Source organism: Daphnia pulicaria, chromosome 7, assembly GCF_021234035.1.
Source record: "Daphnia pulicaria isolate SC F1-1A chromosome 7, SC_F0-13Bv2, whole genome shotgun sequence".
Lineage (NCBI taxonomy): Eukaryota > Metazoa > Arthropoda > Branchiopoda > Diplostraca > Daphniidae > Daphnia > Daphnia pulicaria.
Window position 1 is genome coordinate 6,507,907 of NC_060919.1, and position 23,900 is coordinate 6,531,806.

A 23,900-nucleotide genomic window follows, 5' to 3' on the forward strand; every position below is an offset into this window, starting at 1 on the left:
TTCCCAACAACATCGATGAAACTCACCTATTTTTCATTGTAAAGAAAAATCTGAAATATTTCTATCCACGCTTTCCCTGTAGGCTATAGTTAAGTTTTGCAGTCTACGGCAGTCTAGAATAGATGATTTGATAGACGGGATTAGTTTTTCTTTGACAAAAAGAGAAATTGAATAAAATCCGATAAAATCATTCATCATCAAGAATTCATCTCAAAGAGGAACCGCCTGCCTCAAGTATGACAATTCCAGAAGGGTTTTGGTGGCACTTTTGGCGTGCCATAGACATTAGCCTACCTCGGATTTTTAACTTACGAAAACATCAACTAGCACCCATTTTGAACCTTCTCTTCTATCACATTTTACCTTTCGCTCATGTACTACCACGTCAAAAATGGATGTAAAATCAAATAGATATTAATAACTATCACAATTTAGATACGGGTGATTTTTAATAGCCAAAAAAAGACCGGAGCCGCCTTTGGTTTATTGAAGTTATCGGAGAAAAAAGTACAAGTTAGTAAATCAAATATGACCAGACATCTGGGTTGGAAAATCCTCGGTTCGGTCGGAGGCGACCTACGGTTCACATAGCTTCAATTAAGTGGCAGCTGCTCTTCGATCACCTGTTTCACCAAACCAAATAACAGTGAATCATCAAAGGAAAAAGATTATAGTAAATGATGAATTGATTGACACTTCTAGATTAATTCCTACAAGCCAAAATCAGTGGTCATATATTAGCATGACTCGTTTTTAATGCATTGGCGCAAGTGCCTCACACATACGACTCATTCATTAATTGTTTGATACAACTCTGATAGATATAGAATATCACGGAGAAATGTTTTCTTTCCAGGCGGATAAAAATTGCTATTGGCAGATGAAGGTCGAGAAAAGCAAGCTTTGTTTTGTGAGTTATAAAAATCGAAATCAAAACATGCGTGTGGGCGATCGTTAAAAGAAAAAAAAAAACACCAGATAGCTTCGAGTTAACCTTATTAAAAAATTAGTCGGTGTTTGATATAAATACCCAGCCCATCTAATCTGTCCACGACAGTTTTCTCATTCACAATAGTTTCTGTTATATTACATCGCTATACAGGGAAAATGTCAAATTAGTTTACCTGAGCACAACGGCCGTAGAATTCGGCGTCAGACTCATTCTCTAACCGCTCAGGTATGTCGATAGCAGAACGGCGTAACTGGGCAATCAATTCCGAACCCTCGAACACGCTCAACGGGTCGATCTTTTTGAAGTTAATGAGTTGGACCAAGTATTCTATGTAGTGCTGACTGCAGGAGTGCAGGGCCGCAAGCGAAGGAAGGCGCACACAGTAAATCAGCAATAAATCGGCAGGGGCCGCGTGCATTTCCAGGCAACAACAAAGAAAAAGAGAAAAAAAAGAAAAAAAAGAAAAAGGATCAGTTCCTTTCAATGATACCTCAAGTAGTCTACGGCGGTATGACACAAGAGGTGCGTTCGGTGGAAGATTCCGAGATGGCCGCCGAATGCTGGCCGTTTGTAATAACGTTTCAAGTTCATCTGAGCTAAAGATATCCAAGGGATCCACATCGTTTTTCGTGATCAAGGCCGCAAGGTATTCCACATAATGGAGCCTTATTTCAGTCCAATCACCCGCAGAGATTTTATTTCAGAAAACATCCACTCCCACCAGTAAAATTTTCTTTCTTATGTAATTCAACTTGCCCAGCTATTAGTGTCTCACCTGCAAAGTCCAGCCTGCCCTTCTTTAACTTCGTTGGAACAGACATCATCGACCAATCCTTCTGATGTTTCTCGTTGCAGTTGGACAACGCACTGTTTAGGTCCTTCTGTTGAATCATGTGGCTCAGTCATGAATGGAACTCCATGTTCCTAATAAACCAAGCGGCAATGAAAAATAAATTTATTTTGTGTAAACTGAAATGGTTCTCAGCGATATATATAGCTTCCACCATACCGTCAAAAGCTTTTGGAGATCCCGTGGCTCCTTGTCTCGTAGATAGAATAGACAATTTCGAGGGTGATGGGCGTGCAATCCAAGTTTGTCACAAAATGGCCCAACTCCACACCGGGAACCCATTAAAAACTGCCGGTCGCACCCAGAACAAAATTCTGTTGCGGGATTTTGTAACAAATTATTTAAAGTTTCATTGACTTGATGGACGTATAAACCAACCCCATTTGCACTGAGTGCACGTGAAGTGCATGCATCCTCCGCGAGTTAGTGAAAACTGGAAACGGCATTGTGGACAACGTATTCCATTCTCTGCCAAATGTTTAGCCAGTCTAAATTAAATTTAAATGATGAAATGAGTTAGTTTATAGCTATCAGAAATTTGGTTTATCAATTTATCAATGTACCCTTCGGCTTGATATTCCGGGTCGTTAGCTTCTTTCCACTCGGCAAATTTTTCGCAAGTCAAACCTTCGTGTTGTTTCTCCCACTATTGAGAGATAGAACAAAATCAAAATTTATTATATAGTAAATGCCATTTGCTACAAGGCGATTTACTTACTGGTTTACGGCAAGTTGCGCAAGTAACGGCTCGACAATCTGGACATATAAGTCGCTTTTGACGTGGATTTGCGATAAACCCAGATGAACACTACCAAAAATTTAACCACAGCGTTAGAATGGAAAAAGATCAAAAGAATTATTTTTTTTTACCTTATTGCACCACTTAAAGTTCGGATCCTTGGCCAAAGTGCGGTCACGCAATTTACGCTGAAAGAGTTCGTGAATATCGTGCGGCACGATTCCCTTAAGCATTATGTCCAGATGAGTGAAATAGTCCATCGCTAATTCATCGTCCTCAGCAAGATTTGCTGGCTCGGAACAAAACGGACATACAGCATCCACGATCGTTCGATCACGAATTTGGGTGGAAAAATAAGTCTGTGCGCATCCTCGGCAACATCGATGAGTGCAATGAAGCATAGACACCATCTAGGAGACATTTAAAATTCACGATGGAGTCACCAACTTCTTCAGTTGATTTGTTAATATTACCTCCTTGACGCCGTATTTACTAGCGCATAACTCGCAATCCTGTTGTAAATAAGATATAGCCATGTAGAGCGAACCGCATTCGTTAGCTGCATAAATCGATTCGTCCTCGTCAAACTTCAGATCCATAAGTCTAGCAGCAAGTTCAGCTTTTTCGTAAGACACTGCTTTACCCTCTGCCAGCAATTGACGGACCTTGCGCTGTTGAAGAAAACAGAATGTCAAGTTATTTTAGAGTAAACAAATAATGCGGACGGAAATAGAAATCAATCGTGGGAGAGAAAGTTACCTCATAGGGAGCGGGGACAGCTTCGGGTGTGTTCTTGGTTGTTGTCGTTACCTCTCTGTTCATAACCTGATTTAGTTTCGAAGAGATAATCTGAACGGCTGGTGCTTTGGCGTTTTGGCTCTCTGGAAAATCTTCTTCGATAACCTGCTGCACATGTCGCTCAAAAATATCAGCGCTAAACGGCCGTTGTACATCTTCGACCGACTCATGGTCGTCACTGATGGCGCCTGCAACGTCTTCCTCGTACTCTTCCTCGTACTCCTCTTCGTACTCCTCTTCGTCGTCATCGATATAATTGATTTCTTCGTCATCTTCCTCGACAGCCATCGGTACAGTAGTAGAGACCTCATCCATTGGCACATTTGTGTTTTCATAGTCTTCGTAGATTACATCTGAATCAGTTGGTAGCTCTTCCTGGTTCAAGTCAGTTCCATTATTTATTTCTTCTGGTACTTGTTGCACCCCTTCTTCTTTGGCAGTTTCTGCCACAACATTATCTAAAACTTCTTCATTTACTTCGGCAGCTTCTTCTAATAAGTCTGCAATTTCTTCTTTTACGTCTGTAAATTCGTCGGATAAGTCTGTCGCTTCTTCCTTCACTTTTGGGATGTCTTCTTGCACCGGTACGATGTCTTCCTTTTCTTCTATGACTTCACTGATTTCTTCTTTTTCCTCTATTAATTCGTCTGTTTCTGCTACAACTTCTTCGTCAAACGATTCTTCTTCGTCGTCTTCTATTTTATCATTTACATTTGATTCCTTAGGCTCTTCTATCAACAGTTCTTGTTCGATAGTGGCCATTTCTTCCACGTCTTCTACATCGTTTTCCTCGTCTTCTTGCATTAAGGCCGACGAATCGTTGACAGCCATAGCCCGGCCAATTTCATCCGACATTTGCACGATTCTGTGCAAATCTTGGTCCAGCTTCTCCATGACGTCTTTCATCTCTTCGTCGACAATTTCAGGTTGAGTTCCCATCATGTCAACGACATCCATTTCCGTCATATCATTTTGGCTACTTTCAGCGGTTGAAAAGATTTCCACGTCGTTTTCATTTTCTGGAGTACTTTTGATCGGTATGACGGCCATAGCATCGTCTTCGGGGTCAGAAATGTCTTGATAGATGTCATCTTCCTCGTGATCTTGGGTAGCTTGGAAGTAAAGTAAATTTTCAACACTTCTAGTAGGTTTCTCTATCTGCTTGGCTGGCGCAATATTAGTGGAATCGATTGCAACTGGTTCGAGTCCAGTTTCTTCCTCATCTTCCGAATCGGAAATATCGTCAGCGAATGGAATCGGAGATGACGAAGAATCTATTTTCAAATTAATTTTTTGTTTATGAACAGCAAATAAAACCAAAATAATATTGAATTACCTGATCTTTCATGAAAGGGAAGTGGTGGGCTATTGCTAGGAACTGGAGGTGGAGGCGGCCGACATAGCTCTGCGAATGCAATATCAGTGTTTCCAGCACTAGCCGTCAAAGCTGTAATTATATCCTGGCGATCAAACTCGCCTTTACCGCGGATCATCAGCTCATTAAACTAGATATAATATGAATTGTTGAAATTCCCCGCACTCTTGAATTTCGATTAAAATTTAAAATACTTTTCTACGGCGCTCTTCAACACACTCGGTAACGGAATTCCAGATGTTGCCCTGATTTTTCAGCACTGAACGAGTGGCCTCTTCACGCGTTAGTGTACCTATGTTATTATCAGGTCTTTCGTGTCCATAGTTGGTTGCCAGTGTGACGACTGTATCGACCATATTTAGCCAATTGTCTCGGAGCCAGTTTACCGGCTGACTGTCACCACATAGAGATAAAGCAATTTGAAGATGCTCAGCCTCGAATCCCAAATCCTTTGCCTCCTAGAAACAACAACAACAAAAATTCAATTAATTTGCAATTATACGTATAGTTGCTAATTTCGGCATTTTACCCTGATAAGAAAGTCTAATTTCACAGCCGGAGATTGTTGATTATCTTTTTCTAGAGTAGGCTTGGTGCGCCGTTTTTTCGCGTCATCTCCCGTTGAAGCCGTTCGATAATCAAAAGGTTTGAATTGATTAACCAAATTTCGCCTTGATTCAATCAAAGGTGGAGGTTCCAAACTGGTCATGGAACCACCACGACTACTGGGAGCGGATTTTTCAGACGAAGTTCCCCTTCCGGATCGCGCCTATAAGTGAAACAGAAAACCAAAAAGTTCAAAATTAACTGCAAGTAATATAAATAAAATAAATGTATAACCTCAAATCGTGAACGGTACGTCTCAAATAATCCTTCAGGATAATGTCTATTGAAAGAATATTCCTGACTGCTTTTGCTGGTGCTACTGTCTTGGCGTCTCATGGACGTCTTATTCATTCTAAAATCTTCGGCTGCTGGGCTGGGCTGTTGAAATAGTCTTCTGTATTCTGTGACACGTTCTCTTTCTCTCTCTCTACCACGATCACGAGGTGTGTCATTGGCATAGTGTCGCTTAAACTCGACATCGCTGTAAGAGTCCGAGTATTCGGGTTCCCACCTGCGCCCACCTAGTTGCTCGCGTTCGAACATCCTACGACGCGTTTCCAACGCCGGAGCCGTGTGCTGCGGATGTCGTTCTCTACCACTGGGACGATATTCAGGTCGATATCGGCTAGCGCTAGTAGAATTAGAAAAGCGACGGTCATCATAATCGGACTCGTAATTGCGCTGAGTGTATGGCTTTTCCATCATTAGGTCTTTCATGGATCTGTTGTTCCTGCTTCGGCCACTTTTACTGCTTCTGTATGGACTGTCAGATTCTTCCATCTCCATAGATTCCTGGGACATGCTGCGATCAGAAAATGTTCCACTTATCGTCCTTGGAGGCGGACTGTCGTCGTGAGGTATTGACTGATGCAAGCTCTATTCAAAAAATAACAAAAAAGTTAAGTTCAATTATTTTCAAGGAAAATTATCTATATACTTGAGTAGATCCAGTAAAATGTCTTCGATTTTCTGGATTGTGTTTGTGCTGAAATCTGCGGCTCATAAAATTATGACGACCGGTCAGAGGTTCTGGTTCTGGTTCTTTCAGTTCTCTCGTTCCCGCGTTCAGAGATAATGTCCGTTTCAGCTTGGGAGCAGGGATTTCTATGATTTTGAGAGGCATTGCTTCTTGAATAGGGTCCACAGCTTCGTAAGTCTAGAAAATCAAATTTTTAAGAATTATTTTTTACGTATTGTTGTAGAGGAAAGATAATTACCTGAGTAGATATCGTTTGTGGTGGTGGAGACGTTCCCTTGGAAGTCAGGGTCTTTTTCAAAAGCGCTCCCTTTTGAAATGACTGGTATGCAACTGTATTTTGCATTTTCAACTTCTCTTCCAACCAATAATCGTTCTCTTGAATAGGATCGTCGTTGGAATCAACAGCTGTAGAGGTCGAAGTCGATGTAGAAGTCGATGTGGTCGCGGTAGACTTTCCGACGGAAGATACTGCTTTGTTCGGAGGAACTGACACTTCAGAGTGGTCGTCAGTTTTTGTAGCCGTCTCATTCTGATTTTTAGCCACTGAGCTTTTGGAACTCAACGTCCCCGCGGCTGCTTTGGCAATGAGACTTTTGAGAGCTGCCAGACCAAGAGCAGGTGTAATAGCTGTGACCACTTTTGCATCCTTTGGCTGGTCGATTTTCTTTGTCTTAGTATCGGCTAGATCAGGACTCACAGATTGGCTTTCAGTTGCTACTTTTTCTTTGGCTATCGGGATAGGGGTTGACGACTCGGTCTTCTTATGAGTTTCCGGACTTTTCTCGCTCGATGACGAACTCTCGGAAATGGATTCCCTTATTCCAGTCCCCTCATCACTGGATTTTGACTGGCTCTTACCTGCAGGCAAGAGAAAGCAGGCAATCATTCAAATTAGAGTTTCGAGAATTTTGTATAATAAAACTACGTGTCGTGTTTCCCCTAGCTCAGCAAATACAGATGCAAAGTTCAGCTTTTATTGAACAACGGGCAGATTTAAGACTACACCAAATGTCATCACATCAAGATTATTATTAGAGATTGGTAGTGTTGAGTTAGGTTTCCCCCAGGAGGATGGTTTTGTGTGATAACAGCTTCATGCGATTGTACAGTATCCTGTAAGAGCAATAGACCCTAAAAAAAAGCAGAAAACTTTACATCTGATTCCTGTTCGTTTAAGATTTTCCAGTTTTAAGCTGCGGGATCAGATATGTTTTTAAAAATCTACAGGATACTTTTAAATTAAAAGGAAACTAGGTATGTTAAAAGCCTATGGGTGAGACAGTGAAAAATTCGCAATAAACAAAAAAAAATAATCTAAATAAGAACAAGATCGGTTATTTCCTCCTTATTCGGATGAATCATCACATGGAAACAGGTTAAATTAGCAGAGGACACGGAATGGAGAAGAAAGGGAAGCGTATAAATATGTGATGGTTCATTTCGTGTTTAGTTTCGATATCGTGCTTTCGTGGCCTGCTCAGCCGCCCGCAGGTAGCCGTTGACGCTGAAATTACCTTGGGCTTCTTCTGCTGCATAGTTTGTTGACGCGGCGGCGGCAGTTGGGGAGACGGGAGGAAATTGAACGCGTTCGTACAGAGGCTCTTTCTCCTCCATCTCGATGTAACGTTCTTCTTCTTCTTCTTCGTCGTCGTCGTCTTCCACTGCATCGATTTCGTCCATCAGCGAATTGTGATGCGTTGGCTGGGGGAGCGGGAGCTGTTGCGGTGGGACTTGCTGCGGGAGTTGTTGGGTGACGTAGGGTTTCGGGTCCTCTTTGCGCACTTGCATCCGTTTCAACATGTCGTTGACATCTTCGTAGTGCTTGTTGACATTGTCGTATTTCATTGAACCTCTGCGGCTATCGTCGGCTCGGCTGGGAGACTTGTCTTTGGTCGCCAGCTGCTCGCTTTTTAATTGCACCGGGACAGAGTCGCGAGTGCGGTCTTCTTTGATGTTGAATGTCAAATTCGACATGACCACGGGAAGGTCTTCCTCCTCGACTGCCTGTTGCTCCGATTGATGCTCGTGGTGATCGGATGTACGACAACAAACTGCACAGATGCGGGTTTCGGCCTTGTTGTGATAAGTGCAATGAGTACACTCCCAATCCTTGTCAAAGTCCTTGTCAACTGCGGGTACTGAAGGTGAAATTTTGGGACTTCTAGGGCGGGCGCCACTAGATAGATGGACCGGCCCATAATCCTTATTCTTACCGCTCCGACCAGAGACCGAGGACTTACGTGGGGAAGTGGGTCTATCATGCAACGAATCGTCACTGTCTCCGGATAAATCTTCCGATTCGGACCAGCGTCCGGGCTTGGAGCTCGTGGATCCACCACCATGGCGATTTGGCTTCTGAGAGGAACTCTGAGAGGAGCGCTGCGACGATCGCTGCGATTTTTGAGAGCGTCTCGATCGTTGGCTGGACGCCGGTGATGGCGGTCGTGGGTCGTAGGGTTGTTGTCCAGAATTCATCATCATCATAGGACCAGCTGGCCCACCCATCAGATGACTCTGGCTACCAGTCAAGTACATCATGGATGGATGAAAGTGTGGGTACATCATTGGGTGGTGCATCATGTGTTGTTGGGGCCACATGCCATGAGTACCGTCTGGAACAGCCGACATGCTCAAATTGCTGGGAGTTCTTTTCATTGGGGAATCCACGACACCCATATGCGCCAACATCGGATTTTGGAAATCTCCCCAACCGAATTCGGGGCCTCCAGGTGGCCACATCCCTGGTCGCCAATTTAACTGAGCCATCGATTGGGCCTGATCAAACATTCGATCCATTAAATGGTCGTTTTGTTTCAGTGAATTTTATGATTTATTTGTCTTGCCTGTTGCATTGGATTTCCTCTACTGGGTGGCGCCATCGGTGGGAAAGCTTGGGTAGGTCCAGACGAAAGATCCCAGGCTGACGAGCTACTCATAGCGGAGGGTCCTGCAGTCCTCCGAGAAGACGGAGGATAGCCAGGGTGTTGAGGTGGATGTTGCTGATGATGTCCTGATGGTCGAGGATAACCAGGATGAGCTCCCCAATCAGAGGCACCAGTAATGCTGCTGGATCGGTGACGCAAATTCATCCTTTCCTCTTCCCAATCAGGATAGCTCATTTGCTGTGGTAGTATAAAAGGTCAAGTCACAATCTAGAACGTTATTTGTCGAAAAATTCAGATCAAATTACCGCTGCTTCATTCAAACTGACGAAACTTCCACTGTTGCTTTGTGAAGACGGCATTGGTCGAAATTGGTGCTGGCGAGAATCGACTGATTGCGACATTTTGAGATCCGGAGATGGGGGCGGCAGATTTCTAGGCATCGTCTGTGAGAGCCTTGGTGGTTCAAACGATGTTGATGATGAGGGTGAAGGTGGAGGGCCGTATGCCGGTTTTTTCAAAATCCCTGGCGGCGTAAATTTCCGTGAAAGTTGAATGGGTGACGCCTCTTTGGGTGGTGGCACAGGTGGCACTATAAATGCATTACAAAAAAATTTGAATTGAATACTTTTCTCTAAAGGACACCCTGTAATGTTTACATGAGTCATTTTGAGCTAAATTTAGAATGGGGCTATGTAAACTTTATACTCAAGGTACTATTTCTTAGCTAACACACACAATATCTAGTGGATACAGGTGAATAAATAATCAAGTGCCTAACGAGACAGGTAAACAATAATAATGTACTATCTTGAAGACCATTTACCACAAATAACAAACATATGGCTGTCTAAATATTTTCAAATAAACAAACCCTCGGTGTTGTTTGAGCTGTCAACAAGCTTAAGTGTAAACCTAAAAAATAAATTTTATCACAGTGAACAGTAATTATACGATAATGAACATATTTAGCTGGTCGTAACTCACGTGACTTCTCAACGATACAAACAATTTCCTAGAAAGTCTGTTGATGGATGAGGAATCAACTAAGCCATCTGGCTCATGTAAACCAGCGCACATTTTTTACTCACGAGCTAACACGTTACGTGATTGAACACTTGAACTGCTGTTGAACTTGAACTGCCCACTTGATTATGAGATATGAGGTGGTCGAAAATAGCGACATTCCTTGTCTATACATTTTTCCGATTAATTTGACTAAAAAACAGCAAACCATGGAGGCTTGAAGCAAACCGCAAAGTGCAAACCATGCTGCATTTCAACAAATCCCGCGGCCAAGGCAACGTCTCATCGGCCATATTTGGCCGAAGCTTGTTTACATTTAGTTGTAACCAACATTTTCTATTTTTAATTTAAAAATTTGAAATTAAAAACCAAAGACATGTTTCAAAAAAATCTAAAAATCATGTTTTTGATTTTTAATTTAAATTTTACTTGATAAAAAATTTAAATCAAATTTTGGTCAAATATGTTCGATTCGACGTTGCCTTGACTGTGGTACTCGTTGGTTTGCTCTAATCCGGCCATCTAAATGCTGATTATTTCTCCATCATATCGAGACAAATTAAATCAACAACCTGGTGGCTTGCTGTCTGGGGCTGAGGGCAGAGGCCTAGAGCCCATGAATCGCTTGAGAGATCCCATTTTCTCCATGAAGGATTCCTTGCGAGGCGTGGAGGGTGTCATCGGCGGCGGCTTAAAAAAGTAAAAAGGCCCAATTAGTATTATAACCTTATTGACAGATATAGAAATGTAAATGATACTTGATTTTGAGAACTCGATCCTCCGCTTTTCCTGCCTAGCAGAGGAGTCGTAAAAACATTCAAGCGCGATGTCTAAGGAATACAATTTTTGTCAGACAAAACAACATTATTTTGACGTATAAAGCAACAACTTACCGAAAAATCTTTTCGGCTCAGTAATGGGGTAGAAAATGGGCCTTTCTTTCCTTTGTTACGTGGTGGGGGTAGTGGTGGAGGAATTGAAGAATCGGCATTTTTGGGTGGCAGTGGTGGTCTCACGGTCGGGACTATACAATCCAGCGCCTGTGAAAAGACGAATTCTTTCGTTATCTATAACACTGAGGGTATTTTTCAAAATATGGAAGTACTTTTCTAGAATGATTCATTCTTTTAGGGTGTCGATGATACATGTCATCGCAGGATAAGCAAAATATTTGGTTGAGACATTTCTCACACCGAACTTTTGGACTTGAGGATCCACAAAGTTCACAGTGACGTCCATCGCCTTTTCTCGGCTCCATTTTCCCACCTACAGCGTGTTGGAAAATACCAAAGTGATTAATAGCTTTGCGTTTGAACTAAACATTTACATTTACAAAAATAAATTGTACCAAATCGAATTGAGAATGTAGCTTTATGCCCAGTCCCGTATTCTATGTCTTCGTATTCGTCCTCCAAGGGCGGTGGTTGGGTTGTGGGTAATGGAGGTGGTTCAGCAGATGCAGCGTCGTTGGTAGCAGATGCAGATTTATTTTCGGAACTAGCCGGCGTAATTTGCTAAATAATTCCCACAGCATAGAAACAGAATTAATTTCAAAAAATTAACCAACACCAACTTCCCCCATAAAAACTGACACAAAATTGATTGCAAAATAATTGGTTTAGTTGTTTCGCATCGCAATCAAAAGTATAACTGATGCTGGTGGTCTGAAGTAGTAAATAATAGCGTTGACGTACCCTCATTTCATTTGACACTCACAGGAGACATGGGATAGATTCGACACGAGATAGCAAATTGCGGAAACGGATAAAACGATCCCCACACTCAAAATCGACTGAAAAATCGTATATAAACTCCGGGAGAGATGGAAAAGGCGGACCGCACGCCGCACTGTGCGATGATGATGTCCGTTCGCCCCGCCGGAATAGACACCAAAGAGCAAAGCAGTGCGACAAACAGGATAGGAATGGGCCGCTGGAATTGTCGGCAATCTGCCAGCGATTCACACGGCACCCCCTGACAAAAAGCAAAATCCCAAAAATATCGTCGAGCTCGTCCTGCTGGTCGTGTCTTCCCTGTACCGGGGCAGTTCTCCCCCGTGAGACACCGCCAGCGCGTCAGTGAGAATCAATCTAGACATGCATGAATAGATTTGGCCTTCATTGGAAGGCATTCGGAAGGTGTAGCCAACGGGATTTTAATGGTAAATAACATCATGTGCAAACAAACAAAAACAAAATGTTTTATCAACTGACGTGTACTAGCTAGTAATCGTTCAGTAAATTACAGTAAACTATCAGAAAATATGAAACAAAATAAATAAAGTTATTACTAGATTAACGTATCGTAAATAATACTAAATTTGTTTTTTTGCCTGAGCATGCAACTATTTCAATTGCCTAGAGTTGAATGAACTGAATACTTCCTTGTCAATTTACCGAATCAAAAACACATCCGAGTTCTCGAGATGTAGTTTCGCAGGAACAAAATCAACACTCGCGCTTATTGTGTGTGCCGTGTTTGAATGCAGCTGGCCTTTCTCTCAGACGTCACGGATTTAAACTTTATATATTCCTCTGGAAGAAAGTCAAAAATAGCTTGGCATTCAAGGTTTCCAACTCTGACTGCCGGCGCGTCATTGCCACGGTTAGGAAGCCACCTCCGTCGTCAGAGACTATTCTGCTACCAAATATTTATCAACAACGATATCCAAATCATTAGCTACACCTCATTTGTCCATGCAAAGCATTTCAAAAGTTTAATCTTGATTAAATACCTACCGGAATTATTCATTTTCTATATTTAATTCCTTGTTTACTCTTATCTTTACACTCTTGTAGCTAAATAAATTATGTTTTTTTTTTTTTTTATAGTACATTTAAAAAAATAGGGAATTGATTGATAGATATGTACCATATCGGTGATGGGAATAACGGAAACTTTCAACACATTCATTTCCGGTTGTTTTACCGGTCTTTGTTGTGTGTTTTGTTTTTTTAAATTCTCTTCATGCCCATATATCTTCCAGAAGGGCGTGCAGCATACCGCGTGCGTACTGTCTCTTTTACTGCTTTTCGCGGCTTTTGCGCTTTTTGGTCCAGTGCACAGCGCACTGGCTTGTTTAGTTATTTATACTCTTATGGAATTTTGTTATAAATATATATCATTGTTATCCCTGTTATATGTTCACCACTTCGTCAGATTTTTAATCATGTCTATCTGGCTCGGGATTTTCATTACCTTGCCAGTTGGCCTTATTCGAAAAAAGCACCATCTCTGATCCAAATATTAACATTGCAACATTGTTAGTCTAGTTGTCGCTAGATGGCTTATTTTGTTTATAGACACTTTATTTCTGATTAAAATTCAAGAATCGAAATGATCACAACAATGATTTCCATTTCTTAACAGCGGTAAAAGAAGTGACACTGCTTTATTGTGGTTTTTTAACATTCAAATTATCTAATAAATCCGAGTTGAAAGTGCGTTGAAATGGAAGACTATGAGGTATTAGAAAAAATAGGAGAAGGATCTTTTGGAAGAGTTTACAAAGCAAGACATAGACACTTGAGAGGTTTGGTTGCTCTCAAGTTTATTCCAAAAGTAAGTGTTTATAAATAAATTCCTTTCCATTTCATTGTAACAAATTCTATACTTTGTTGTTTGTAGATTGGTAGGACAGAATGTGAGCTGCAAAGCTTGAGACACGAGTTTGAAATCCAGAAAGGCTTGCGTCACCCAAACATTGTTCACATGCTTGGTGCCTTTGAAACATATAAAGAGGTAATCAAGAAATTTCAGAATTCATTTGTTGCTGTTTTTTGTGTTGATTATTAACGATTTATTTTTCCATCCAGCTAGTTGTTGTTACTGAGTATGTTGAAAGTGACTTGTACAAACTACTGGAAGATGGGACACTCTGTGAAGACAAAATGCGAATGGTTGCTTGCCAGTTGCTATCTGCTCTCTACTACCTTCATTCAGACAGGATATTACACCGTGACATCAAACCTCAGAATATACTGCTGACAAGTGATGGCATCATTAAACTTTGCGATTTTGGATTTGCAAGATCCATGGACCTCAACACTTATGTGCTAACATCTGTCAAAGGAACTCCATTGTACATGGCCCCAGAAATCATAGAGGAAAAGCCATACGATCATAATGCAGATTTATGGTACATTTTTTATTGCAGATATTGTCTCTTCAAAGATTTGTTGATTTACCCTTCATTTTTACAACAGGTCCTTAGGTTGCATTTTGTATGAGCTCCTTGTTGGATCGCCACCCTTTTGCACCACATCTTTATTGCAACTAATACGAAAAATTCGTTACGAAACCGTGCCTTGGCCCACAAATCTGAGCCCAGATTGTTTCAACCTCCTTCAAGGTCTCTTGGAGAAAGATCCTCGCCGCAGGCTAACTTGGCCTCACTTGCTCGAGCATCCTTTCCTGGAGAACAAAGTTCTGCTCCCACCTGAAAGGCGTATGTTCAATACAATGTTCCTTTTCTGGTAAAGGTAACAAATTTCACTGATTCCCTCTTCACCTTCTCTCTAGTGAGACCTCAGCTTCCCTTAACGACTGCCTTGACGGCTTCGCAGGAACTGGCCAAAGAGATTCAAAGACAAGATCTCTCCCAAAAGATGCCGTTCAAAAACAAGTGAACATTGTCATGCTGATTATTTTATCCAATCTTTTAACTGAAATTTATCGGTTGTTCTTTTACAAGGGTTTTCACGCGAGCCCTTCAGAGATTAGAAGAGTACGAAAGACGCCGAAATAGCGCTCCAGTTTCTCAGCCCAAACAATTGCTAGCCCATCCCGCCGCCGCCTTCCACAGCACCCAATATAATCCGTACGTCAATTTAAACAAAATTTCTAAAAGTCGCGTTTTTTTTTTAATTTGAAACTTTATCATTTTGGTCGAATAGTGCATTTGGAGACTGGACGCGTCGCCAAAGTGCAGCCGTCGATACCCACCGTTTACCGCCTGCCATCGATCCACGTATCAGTGAGAGGCAGCAATTGCTGGAAAGAATTTTAGAAACGACCAGATGGCCGACCAAACAAAATGTGGCCGATTTCGATCCCCTCGATCCTGGCACCAACGCTCATCATTTCTCCCTCATTCAGCCAGTCGTGCCCAACCCGCCAAACAGCCAGCCGACTGTCGAAGAAACTGTTTCACCTTCCATCGAGCCCAAAACGGAGGTAAATATCGATGTGCAGTCCTATCATAGAAGAAAGGATTGACCAAATGATGATTGATTCATTCTAGGCCAAGGAAACGGCAACTGGCGAAGTTGCGGCCGCCGCAACCGCCGCCGCCGGTTCGTTGCTGTCGAAATCTCTGGAAAACGACGAATGGGAAGAGTTTCTTGACGGAACGCTGGCCGACGCCATAGAGAATCCGCAGACGCTGGAGCAGAGGGATCTCGTCGCCGTTGTGGTGGCTCCGTTACGCAACGTCAACGCCAGCCCGAGCCTAGTCGAACGTATAGCAACTCTGCTAGCCCTGCCGTGGGCTGGAGTCGACCGCGAAGAATCAGTCGACGAAGAATTAATCGTCCGCGCCTACGCAGATACCCGCGTCGTGCCCAATCTCTTGTACGCTTGCAAAGTAATGGTTCAGAGAAGATCTGGCGATAACCGTAGCACCGGGTAACTCCTCTTTTTGTTTATTTGTCACAGTCTAAATTTCCATTTCTCATTCTCCCATGTGATTTCATTTCGTTTTCTATTTTTTTTTTTTTTTTTTTGGGTTGTGCCCAAAAACAGGAGCATCGACAGCAAAAAGACGGACGCCGAATTGACGGCCGACGATCTGCAGTCCTTAGAAATGCTGCTGGGTTTGATGGCCCGTCTGGTGCACCTGAGTACGACCGCAGGTAATCACTCATCGCGAGCTCTTGTGTAACTGGAAACGAAAGTGGGGGTGGCTAATCATTATTTTAATTTTCTTTTCCTTCCCTTTTTTTCCCCCCGATTGAATACACAACAGAATTCATCAATCAATTCTGCGATGCTGTTTGCGTGCTGGATTGCGCGGCCGCCATTCATCACCTGTTGTCTGTCGATCGTCGCAAAGCCCATGCAGTCGGCCACGTTCTGGCCATCCTGTCGCACGTCCTGCGCACTCGAGCCGAGAACGTTAGCGTCGTCCAAGATATTCTCACTCAAAGAGGTATTACATTTCACACTATTGCCTTGAAAATAAGAAAATGAACAGCTAATCTCACCATCTCTTTCTACCCTTGTGCGACATGACAGACACAAATTTGGTGCGTTTGTTGTCGAATCGAAACCCCATGATTAGGTCCAGGTGTTGTACGCTCATAGGATACCTGTCTCTCAGGTAAGAGAAAAAGAAATGCAATAAAAATACAACACCTTTTTCCCATGACGTCAGCTGCAGCAAACAGCGTGAATGATGTTCCTATTCTCTTGTTTTCTTTCTCGCCTCGTTTCGCCCAGGGGCACTGACAAGCTCAAGGAATTGAGCAGACAGCCTGTCGTCGTCGAGCGCGTGGAGCAATTGCTAGCAGATAGCGATCCTCGGGTCAGGCAGGTCTGTACCCCCAAGTTTGGGATATCCAACATCTTTTCTTTCGAAGGCCTAGCCTATAGCCGATTCTTTTTCGCTTATCTTTTTTCTCTGATTTAACCCCTTCTCTTTCTCTCTCTCTCTCTCCGACAGAGTGCCACATTCGCCTATCGTTTGCTGAGCGGCCATAAAACCCGGGCCGGAAACTGAATGGACGAGCAGCACTATGCAAAGTGGGCCAACCGCCGATAGAAAAACTCGCGAAAAAGAATTTTAAAGAAAAATAGCAAAAACCAACTTTTCACCGTCCCACTCCATGACGGATGGCCACATTTTGCTAAGCTTTTGCCATTCCGCATTAGATTGGAAGGGGGGCGACAACACAACAATCGTAAAAGGTTCATTACATGACAACGCCGGATTTTTCGGTTGACTAAACAATGAACCACCTCCGTTTTCACTCCTCCCAAATAGCAAATCCTGTTTTATTTTACTTTGGTCTATCTTTCGATCTTTTATCGACAGTGCCTTTTCTATTGCTTGACATTTCCCATTACCGTTTGATCTCGTGAAATATATCTGATCTTTTGAATCGCACTCGCCCAGCAGCATAATAATAATTGAAAAAACAAAAACCGGACGCGCGCACGCAGAAAGATCCAAACAGGTACTATAGATATTATCAAAAATGGAGACTGCAGGAAGACCATCCTTGAAGAAAATGAATAAGAAGGAAAAAAACGACGTGATTGAATTTACGGCAAGTGAATGGGGCGCGCTCGTATATACAGGAGAACGAGAGAGAGAGAGAGAGATCACCCACAATTGTGCTCAAGGCTATTTGGAAATGTTCATTCATGAAAATCAAATAGGAGACTCTCTCGGGCCGATCAAAAAAGAGAGAGAGAGAGATGGTATATTGCACAACTTGCGCTCGGGTCTGTGGCGGGCGATGGATGACAGACTCCGGCCGCGTGTGTGCACGTGCGAGCTCAAACACCTCATTGGCGATGCGGCCAAAAGAGCCGCGAGGGGGGCAGAGTCCGCGCCGCTCACTGCTGATGTTCGATCGTGAAAATGATTCTTGGCAGCTAGCTATAGAGACGAGGAGCCTCTTATTTTTGCGCGCTCGTTTTTCCAACCTCCATTGAGAAAGAGCCGGGCGAGGCCCAGCAGCAGTCTCAGAATCGTGGGCTCAATTCCAAAAAGAATAAGCTGAGGAATCGGCCCGGCACCAGCACAAGAAAGCGCGGAAGGTATAGCATATCTCACAGACAAGAAGAAGAAGAAGAAGAAGAAATATAAATAAATGCTGATAGGAGAGATGGAAACACTCCCACAAGATGGTGAAGCACACAAACAACAACAGAAAGGAGAGAAGAAGAAGAAGAAGAATAACGTGATAGCTTATCGCTTTCGAGGTGCGGTACAGCAGGTCCCAATCTCTTTTCTCTCTTCTCGTCAATAGAACTCGGAAGAATCTTCTGGGCGTCGAAAGACAACCATCTATTTTGGCCAGCACAGCACCTGACAACCCAAAAAGTCGTTTGGCTTTTTGTTATTTGGCGAACTTGAAAACAAGAAAGGCCAATTATCGCATCAACCACCGTCAATTTATCTAAGGCGATTCAGCACGTCTATTATCTGAGCTGGTACAGTCTCCTCGATTGCTGTCCAGGAATAGAGTGGCACCCAATTTCAGAAAATGAAAACAAAAAAAAAGGCCTGACCGACTGCCAGTAGCTTTAATCAACGCAGGGTTGAAAGAAACCATTGACATAATCAATACAACCAAATTGAGACTATGCTGCCGAATGGGAATTTTTTAAAAAACTTGATTTCGTTTATTATTAGACGGGCTCGTCGCCTTGGGTCGAAATGAGTTGCCATCAGCAGGGTGGGGCCAAAATTCATCCCAGGTAAGTCGAAATCGTTTTCCAATTTTTTCTTTTAGTTGGATTCAATGTTATGCATCTATTGTGTTAAGTAAAACTCGTGAGATTTAATCCGTCGAATCGTGAGAAAGAGCAAACGCTTTAGAGGTCAAAATCATTCGCCACCTATATCATCATCTGTCTATTCATATCGGAAGAAAAAGAAAAAAGAAGATTGCCAAAATGATGGGACCGCCCTTGAAAGCAGCCGCAAAATAAATACGCAGTTAAAATAACGACGACGACGGTAGTTTTTCTTTACGTCCTCCTTAATAAAACGGCGCTCTTCTTCTTCCAATTGGGGAATTTTTCTCTCCTTTTCAGCAGCTTCTCAACGTCTTTCCCGAAACGCTTTTCATGTCACCCAAACAGCACGCGTGGCGGGAGGTTATTCAAAATGGACCAAGTGGGGAAAACCGAGATATCACATCTCATGTTGTTCTCTCCTTTGATATTTGTCTCAGATTGTTGTGCATTTTCTTTTGAGACCTCAACAAAACGCGCAAAAGGTGCGGTTGTTGATATTATATGCGCCACAAAAGCTCTTGAAAAGAAACATTTATTTTTCTCAAAAAGTTATTTATTTTTGTAGTTTCGCGCTCGAGCAAGTCGCGCGGCCATGCGCAGCTTCAACAAACGACCGTATCGTCTTGGGTTGCGATTTGCGCATCTTGGCCCTGCGGCGACCCCACATTTCGCTCGTAAAAAATGGATCTATGAAAGTTAAGGAAAACGCACACACGGCCATTCAAATTTTTTTTCTGACATGGATAAAATAATCCGGCGATCAAAACTTCTTTTTTTTATCAGACGGATATATCGGGCTCCCACAACAACAACAACAACAACAAAAAATAGCGTAGTAAATTTAACTTATTGAAAACGACGACAGGGCTCATCGGAGAAACACGGCCGCATTATCGCTCGTTGCAAACTCGTTTTCTTTTTATCTGAACACAAGAAGAAAGAAAGAAAAACAAAAATAATATTTGAAATTCAATAGATATATTATATGGCCAGCAGAAAAGAAATAAAAATACCGTACCCCAGCATCTTGTATTATTTTTTTGGTGGCCGCGGTACATTACATAGACGCACACGGCCTCTTGTTATAAACACAGCACGAAGATAAATAGTCGAAAAAAGAAAGAAGAAGAAGAAGAAGAAGAAGAAGGTTGTTGCATCACTTGAGCATCACTTCCGGTCGACTCTCGGCTAAACGTGAAAATGTGTGTCGGGTGCTGCACACACTCTCACCGCTTATCGCACACTACAGCCCAGCGAATAAGAAAAAAGGTTGTAAATAGAGCCCAGCACAGCCCAGCACAGCCCAGCACACAGCAGAGAATGTGCAATATGGGAAAGGCACGAAATCTTGAACAAAAAGAATATTCCCCCCGCGTGATATATTATCAAAGCCACGGATGATTATCCTCTCTCTCTCTCTCGGCAAAGTTTTTCTGCACGGTAGTTTGTCCGGGAAAAAAATATAAATAAAAATAAAAGGGGAGAGAGAGAAGAGAAGATTTATCGCAACACGCCCACACTCCATTAGGGACCTCATTGTGAATTTTTCATTCTTTCCGAGGCTCTGCGCGCACACGCATAGCGCATATCGAGGTAAAAGCGCAATATAACAGCAGCTGCACACAATTCAGCTCTATCCTCTCGGAATAAAGATTGTCGGAGGGATCACGGTGTGTATGCGTACGTTATCCGTGCCTACGTGTAAAAATGGTGGGGAGCAAAGAGAGAGAGAGAGAAAAAGGAGAAGGGAATAGATTTCGGATCCATCAAATAATAAATAAAAGGAAGGAAAAAGAAAGAAAGAAAAGAAAAAGAAATTTCCATAAGAAAGAAGCCAAACACAACGGAAGGTGTGGGTGTTGTGTGTTTGTTTCTTATTTTCTTTCTTTCCTTTTTTTCCCAGGCTCGTGATGTTGTTGTTGTTGTTGTTGGCAATCAGTTACACGCATTGTGCGCATACGCTCACACTCGTTGCAACTCCAACACATATTTTTTTATTTGTTTTTTTCTTGCGTTTGAATTGGATTCGTTGACCCGCCAAATTTAAAAAATTCATCCGCTCGGGTAAAAAGTTCGTGTGAGGGGTTTGATATTTGGTCTACATTTTATTCTATCAAACTAATCATTTTTTCATGAGATGAAAAAGATTTTAATACAAAAAGAGAGTGGCATCACATTCACTCGTTCGAATCTTTTTCGTGCTGTGTCTCTCTCCCCGGAGCCAATAATACGACCGGGAGAAACAAATCGGGGCCGCGTTCGCTGTGCTGCGCAATGTGCGCATTCCATCACGCGATCTCTTCTTCTTACAAAGAAGATGACGACGTGCTGCTGCTGCTGCCGTGGCCTTTTCCTTCGATATAGAATCAAGAAAAAGATGAAGAAGAAGAAGAAGAAGAAGAAGAAGAAGAAGAAGAAGAAGAAGAAAGGAATGAGAAAATGTTTTAAGGTGGTCAGGTTTCTGCGTGTTCGGCCAACAGCGAGCGCGGCAGAATCTGAAGGCATACCACTCGCGTAAATATAAGAAGAAGAAGAAGAAATGTCTAAGACGCGCAGGTGGGCACAGCCATATATTTCCTCTCCGCTTAACATTCAACGGGACGGATGGCCGGGCGGATGATCTCATCCACCGCGCGGCCCAATATAGACTCTCTCTCTGCGGACGCTGCTGCTGCTGCTGCTGCACGGACACACTCGGCGCTATGCACGCACACAAAACAGCAGCTCGCACAGCCATAAACAACGGAGAGCCCAAAAGAAAAATAACTTAAAGGGTGGGAGGGAGGAGCAAAAATAAAATGAAATAAAATCTAAAATAAAATAAAAATTTCCTTTTTGGAGGTGACATGGAAGAAAGAAGAAACTACCGGTTGCATTTCTATACAGCTTGGCCTGGCTTATTCCATGGGGGGATTTTAATTTTTTTTATCCACAATATTCCTTTTGTTTCTTATTTGATTCGGTGGGTGCAATACGTCGGAAATTTCAGAACAAAAAATGGGCGAATGACCGGCCAAGAAATAAACAGACGAAAAACAAATTAACTAACCAAAAAGACAGCTCGCCCATTTTGGCCAATAAAAACTTTCACTGACGAAGGGACGTTTTATTGAAGATGATACAAAGAAGAAAAAGAAGAAGAGACAATCGACTTGATTATGGAAATGAACCCGACCGTATCGAAAGATGTAAATGTCATTCCGACAAAGTATAAAAAGCACTTGGACATCAGATCGCTCCATCCCTCTCTCTCAGCATCCCTTCCGTAATATTATCGTGCTGCTGTTCAAACCACCCGCCCGTCCCATTCAACGCGTTTTCTATTGGCCACCACCCCCTTTTTTTGTTTCTTTCACGTCATTTCAAAAAGCGCGCGGCCGGGGCCAGGACTTTTGTTGTTCTTAGATTCCGCAATACATTTTCTATAATAATCCAGCTACTTTATTTTCGTGTCCGCCAGCATTTCTACAATAACCAACATGTATATACGTAGATATAAATACATATCCTTCGCAATTTTACCGAGAAATCGGGTCCCTGAGTTATACACGACTGGTTAACACGTCCCCCAGCACCACCACCACCCAAAAATGTTATTTCCAAAAAAACCCGGCAGCAGCATCAGCAGCAGCAGCGCAAAAGAGTCGCCGATTAATGGCGTGGAATCTCCTTCTATAGCCTATACCTGATGCGCGCGACTTTGTTTGTTTGGCCTTTAAACGTCTATATATTTATCACGCTGGCTAACTTTCTGCGAGGAGGAAGAGATCTACCTGCTGCTGCAATACACACACACACACGCTAAATGATGCGGAATATAACTCCGGCTTGTTTGTGTGTGTGTGTGTGTGTATAGCCTTCTGAGGATTCTCCGAAAAAAAGAAAAAAACCCGAAAGGTTTTTTTGGTTGGTTGTTGCTGGCTGCTGGGCGCATTATCATCATATCGTATATAGTAGAGGCCCCTTATTTTGAAAAAAAGATGGAGAGCCTTTGGCCGTCGCCGCCGCCGCCGCCGCATCTCTAATGGCTTTTGCCCACGTCTCCTACTGTGGATAAAAAAGTCAACTTGTTTCTCCTTTGATTAGAAATAAATACGTCGAAAACATTTTTTCTTCTTCCTGGTCTTCTTTTTATATCTATGTAGCTATTATATACACATTCACCGGATGGATATATTTATAATGACGTAACAAGTTATGCCGATGTTGTTGGCTAAATCCAATTTCTATTTGGATTCGTGCTTGATTCTTTTTTTTGCGCGCGCGCGAGAGAGACCAAAATGGAAATGGCAATATGGCGACTCAAAGGACAGATGGTATAAATATAATCAGATGTGGCCCAGCATCAGCAACATCAGCAGAGAGAGAGACCCTTTGGGGAAAAGGGACCGGCCGCGCGGGTCCCGGGCGCGAGCGGCGACCGTCCCACGCGCCACAGCGGGCGATATTGGATTTATTACACGACTGGAAATAAGGAAACGGGACGATAAAAAACGAAAAAAACCAACAATTTAAAAGAAAAAAAAAAGGGAAGAAATAAAATCTAAAAAAGACTGGGCACACAACAGGAAAGGAAATGTAGGAAGAAGATACACAGCACACCACTCCCCAGAACGGAAGAAGAGGGACGTATAGTGAAAGAGAGCTGTATAAAATAGTGGTATATAGAAAGAAACACATGCAATACATGTTGTCAGACTAGCAGCTGCTGGGCCGTCCTTGGACGCCGGGCAAAAAGACGGATCGATTCAGGGGCAGAAATTATTGTCTACTACTACTTTGACTCTTTCTCTTTCTGCTGTGTGTGTTTCTCTCTCCCATCTTGTGTGCGGCTGTGTGCCATATATGTAGAGGGTGGAGGACTTTTTTTGGGGGGAATGAAAATCGGGACGAGAGACAGATAGATGTAACCCCCACAGTTGTTTGGATGGCGCAATGGCAGCAGGTGTGCCGGATGGATGGCCATTTCATATGCCTTGACCGTCGCGCTGATTTTCTTCTGGTAGACAAATTATTCATGGAATCAGGAATAAATAAAGAAAAGTAGCAGCGTATAGAGCTATGCATGGCCGGCTGCTTTGCTGCTGGCCATCAATGCTATGCTCTTTTGTTTTTTAATAATCAAAAAGATTCCAGGACTTCCTGATTTGTGAGGCTGTCGCGGTGGATTGACAGTTTGACAATTCCTATTCGCCCATCAAATTCTGGCCAGCTCATCATCATA

At 42.7% G+C, this 23,900-nt stretch overlaps 2 protein-coding genes across 3 annotated transcripts; one reads left to right on the forward strand and one right to left on the reverse strand.

Annotated features, from left to right (window-relative positions):
• Positions 1–445: 445 nt before the first annotated feature.
• LOC124349270 (E3 ubiquitin-protein ligase lubel-like) lies at positions 446–12,577 on the reverse strand. Of its 2 annotated transcripts, none has more exons than XM_046799739.1 (25): positions 11,902–12,577; positions 11,556–11,721; positions 11,313–11,473; positions 11,101–11,247; positions 10,966–11,037; positions 10,780–10,897; positions 9,490–9,773; positions 9,143–9,421; positions 7,814–9,074; positions 6,538–7,157; positions 6,258–6,476; positions 5,555–6,196; positions 5,244–5,483; positions 4,909–5,172; positions 4,676–4,844; positions 3,301–4,613; positions 3,015–3,212; positions 2,673–2,951; positions 2,521–2,610; positions 2,366–2,448; positions 2,181–2,290; positions 1,962–2,116; positions 1,728–1,876; positions 1,443–1,617; positions 446–623 (listed from the first exon to the last, which is right to left on the reverse strand). In XM_046799739.1, the coding sequence occupies exons 1-25, from the start codon at positions 11,905–11,907 to the stop codon at positions 594–596; spliced, it is 7,230 nt and encodes a 2,409-aa protein (XP_046655695.1). In that variant the 5' UTR covers positions 11,908–12,577; the 3' UTR covers positions 446–593. The 2 variants fall into 2 exon arrangements, with proteins under 2 accessions (XP_046655695.1, XP_046655696.1); XM_046799740.1 differs by lacking the exon at positions 1,443–1,617 and adding an exon at positions 1,125–1,293 and having other exon boundaries at positions 11,902–12,576.
• A 125-nt stretch (positions 12,578–12,702) lies between these two features.
• Positions 12,703–17,312, forward strand: LOC124349278 (serine/threonine-protein kinase fused-like). Its single transcript, XM_046799754.1, has 13 exons — positions 12,703–13,768; positions 13,835–13,948; positions 14,023–14,345; positions 14,413–14,654; positions 14,729–14,831; positions 14,901–15,026; positions 15,103–15,382; positions 15,450–15,832; positions 15,950–16,059; positions 16,173–16,355; positions 16,442–16,526; positions 16,646–16,739; positions 16,869–17,312. The coding sequence occupies exons 1-13, from the start codon at positions 13,658–13,660 to the stop codon at positions 16,923–16,925; spliced, it is 2,211 nt and encodes a 736-aa protein (XP_046655710.1). The 5' UTR covers positions 12,703–13,657; the 3' UTR covers positions 16,926–17,312.
• Positions 17,313–23,900: the final 6,588 nt, after the last annotated feature.

What these genes read in the sequence shown, in the direction of transcription:
- LOC124349270 (XM_046799739.1), bottom strand. An exon ending in AATTAGACTTTCTTATCAGG is followed by an intron (nt 5,173 to 5,243) that starts GTAAAATGCCGA and finishes TGTTGTTTCTAG; the next exon opens with GAGGCAAAGGATTTGGGATT. An exon ending in GTAAATACGGCGTCAAGGAG is followed by an intron (nt 2,952 to 3,014) that starts GTAATATTAACA and finishes AATGTCTCCTAG; the next exon opens with ATGGTGTCTATGCTTCATTG.
- LOC124349278 (XM_046799754.1), top strand. Translation starts at nt 13,658, where the DNA reads ATGGAAGACTATGAGGTATTAGAAAAAATAGGAGAAGGATCTTTTGGA. An exon ending in GATCATAATGCAGATTTATG is followed by an intron (nt 14,346 to 14,412) that starts GTACATTTTTTA and finishes TTTTTACAACAG; the next exon opens with GTCCTTAGGTTGCATTTTGT. An exon ending in CCATCGAGCCCAAAACGGAG is followed by an intron (nt 15,383 to 15,449) that starts GTAAATATCGAT and finishes GATTCATTCTAG; the next exon opens with GCCAAGGAAACGGCAACTGG.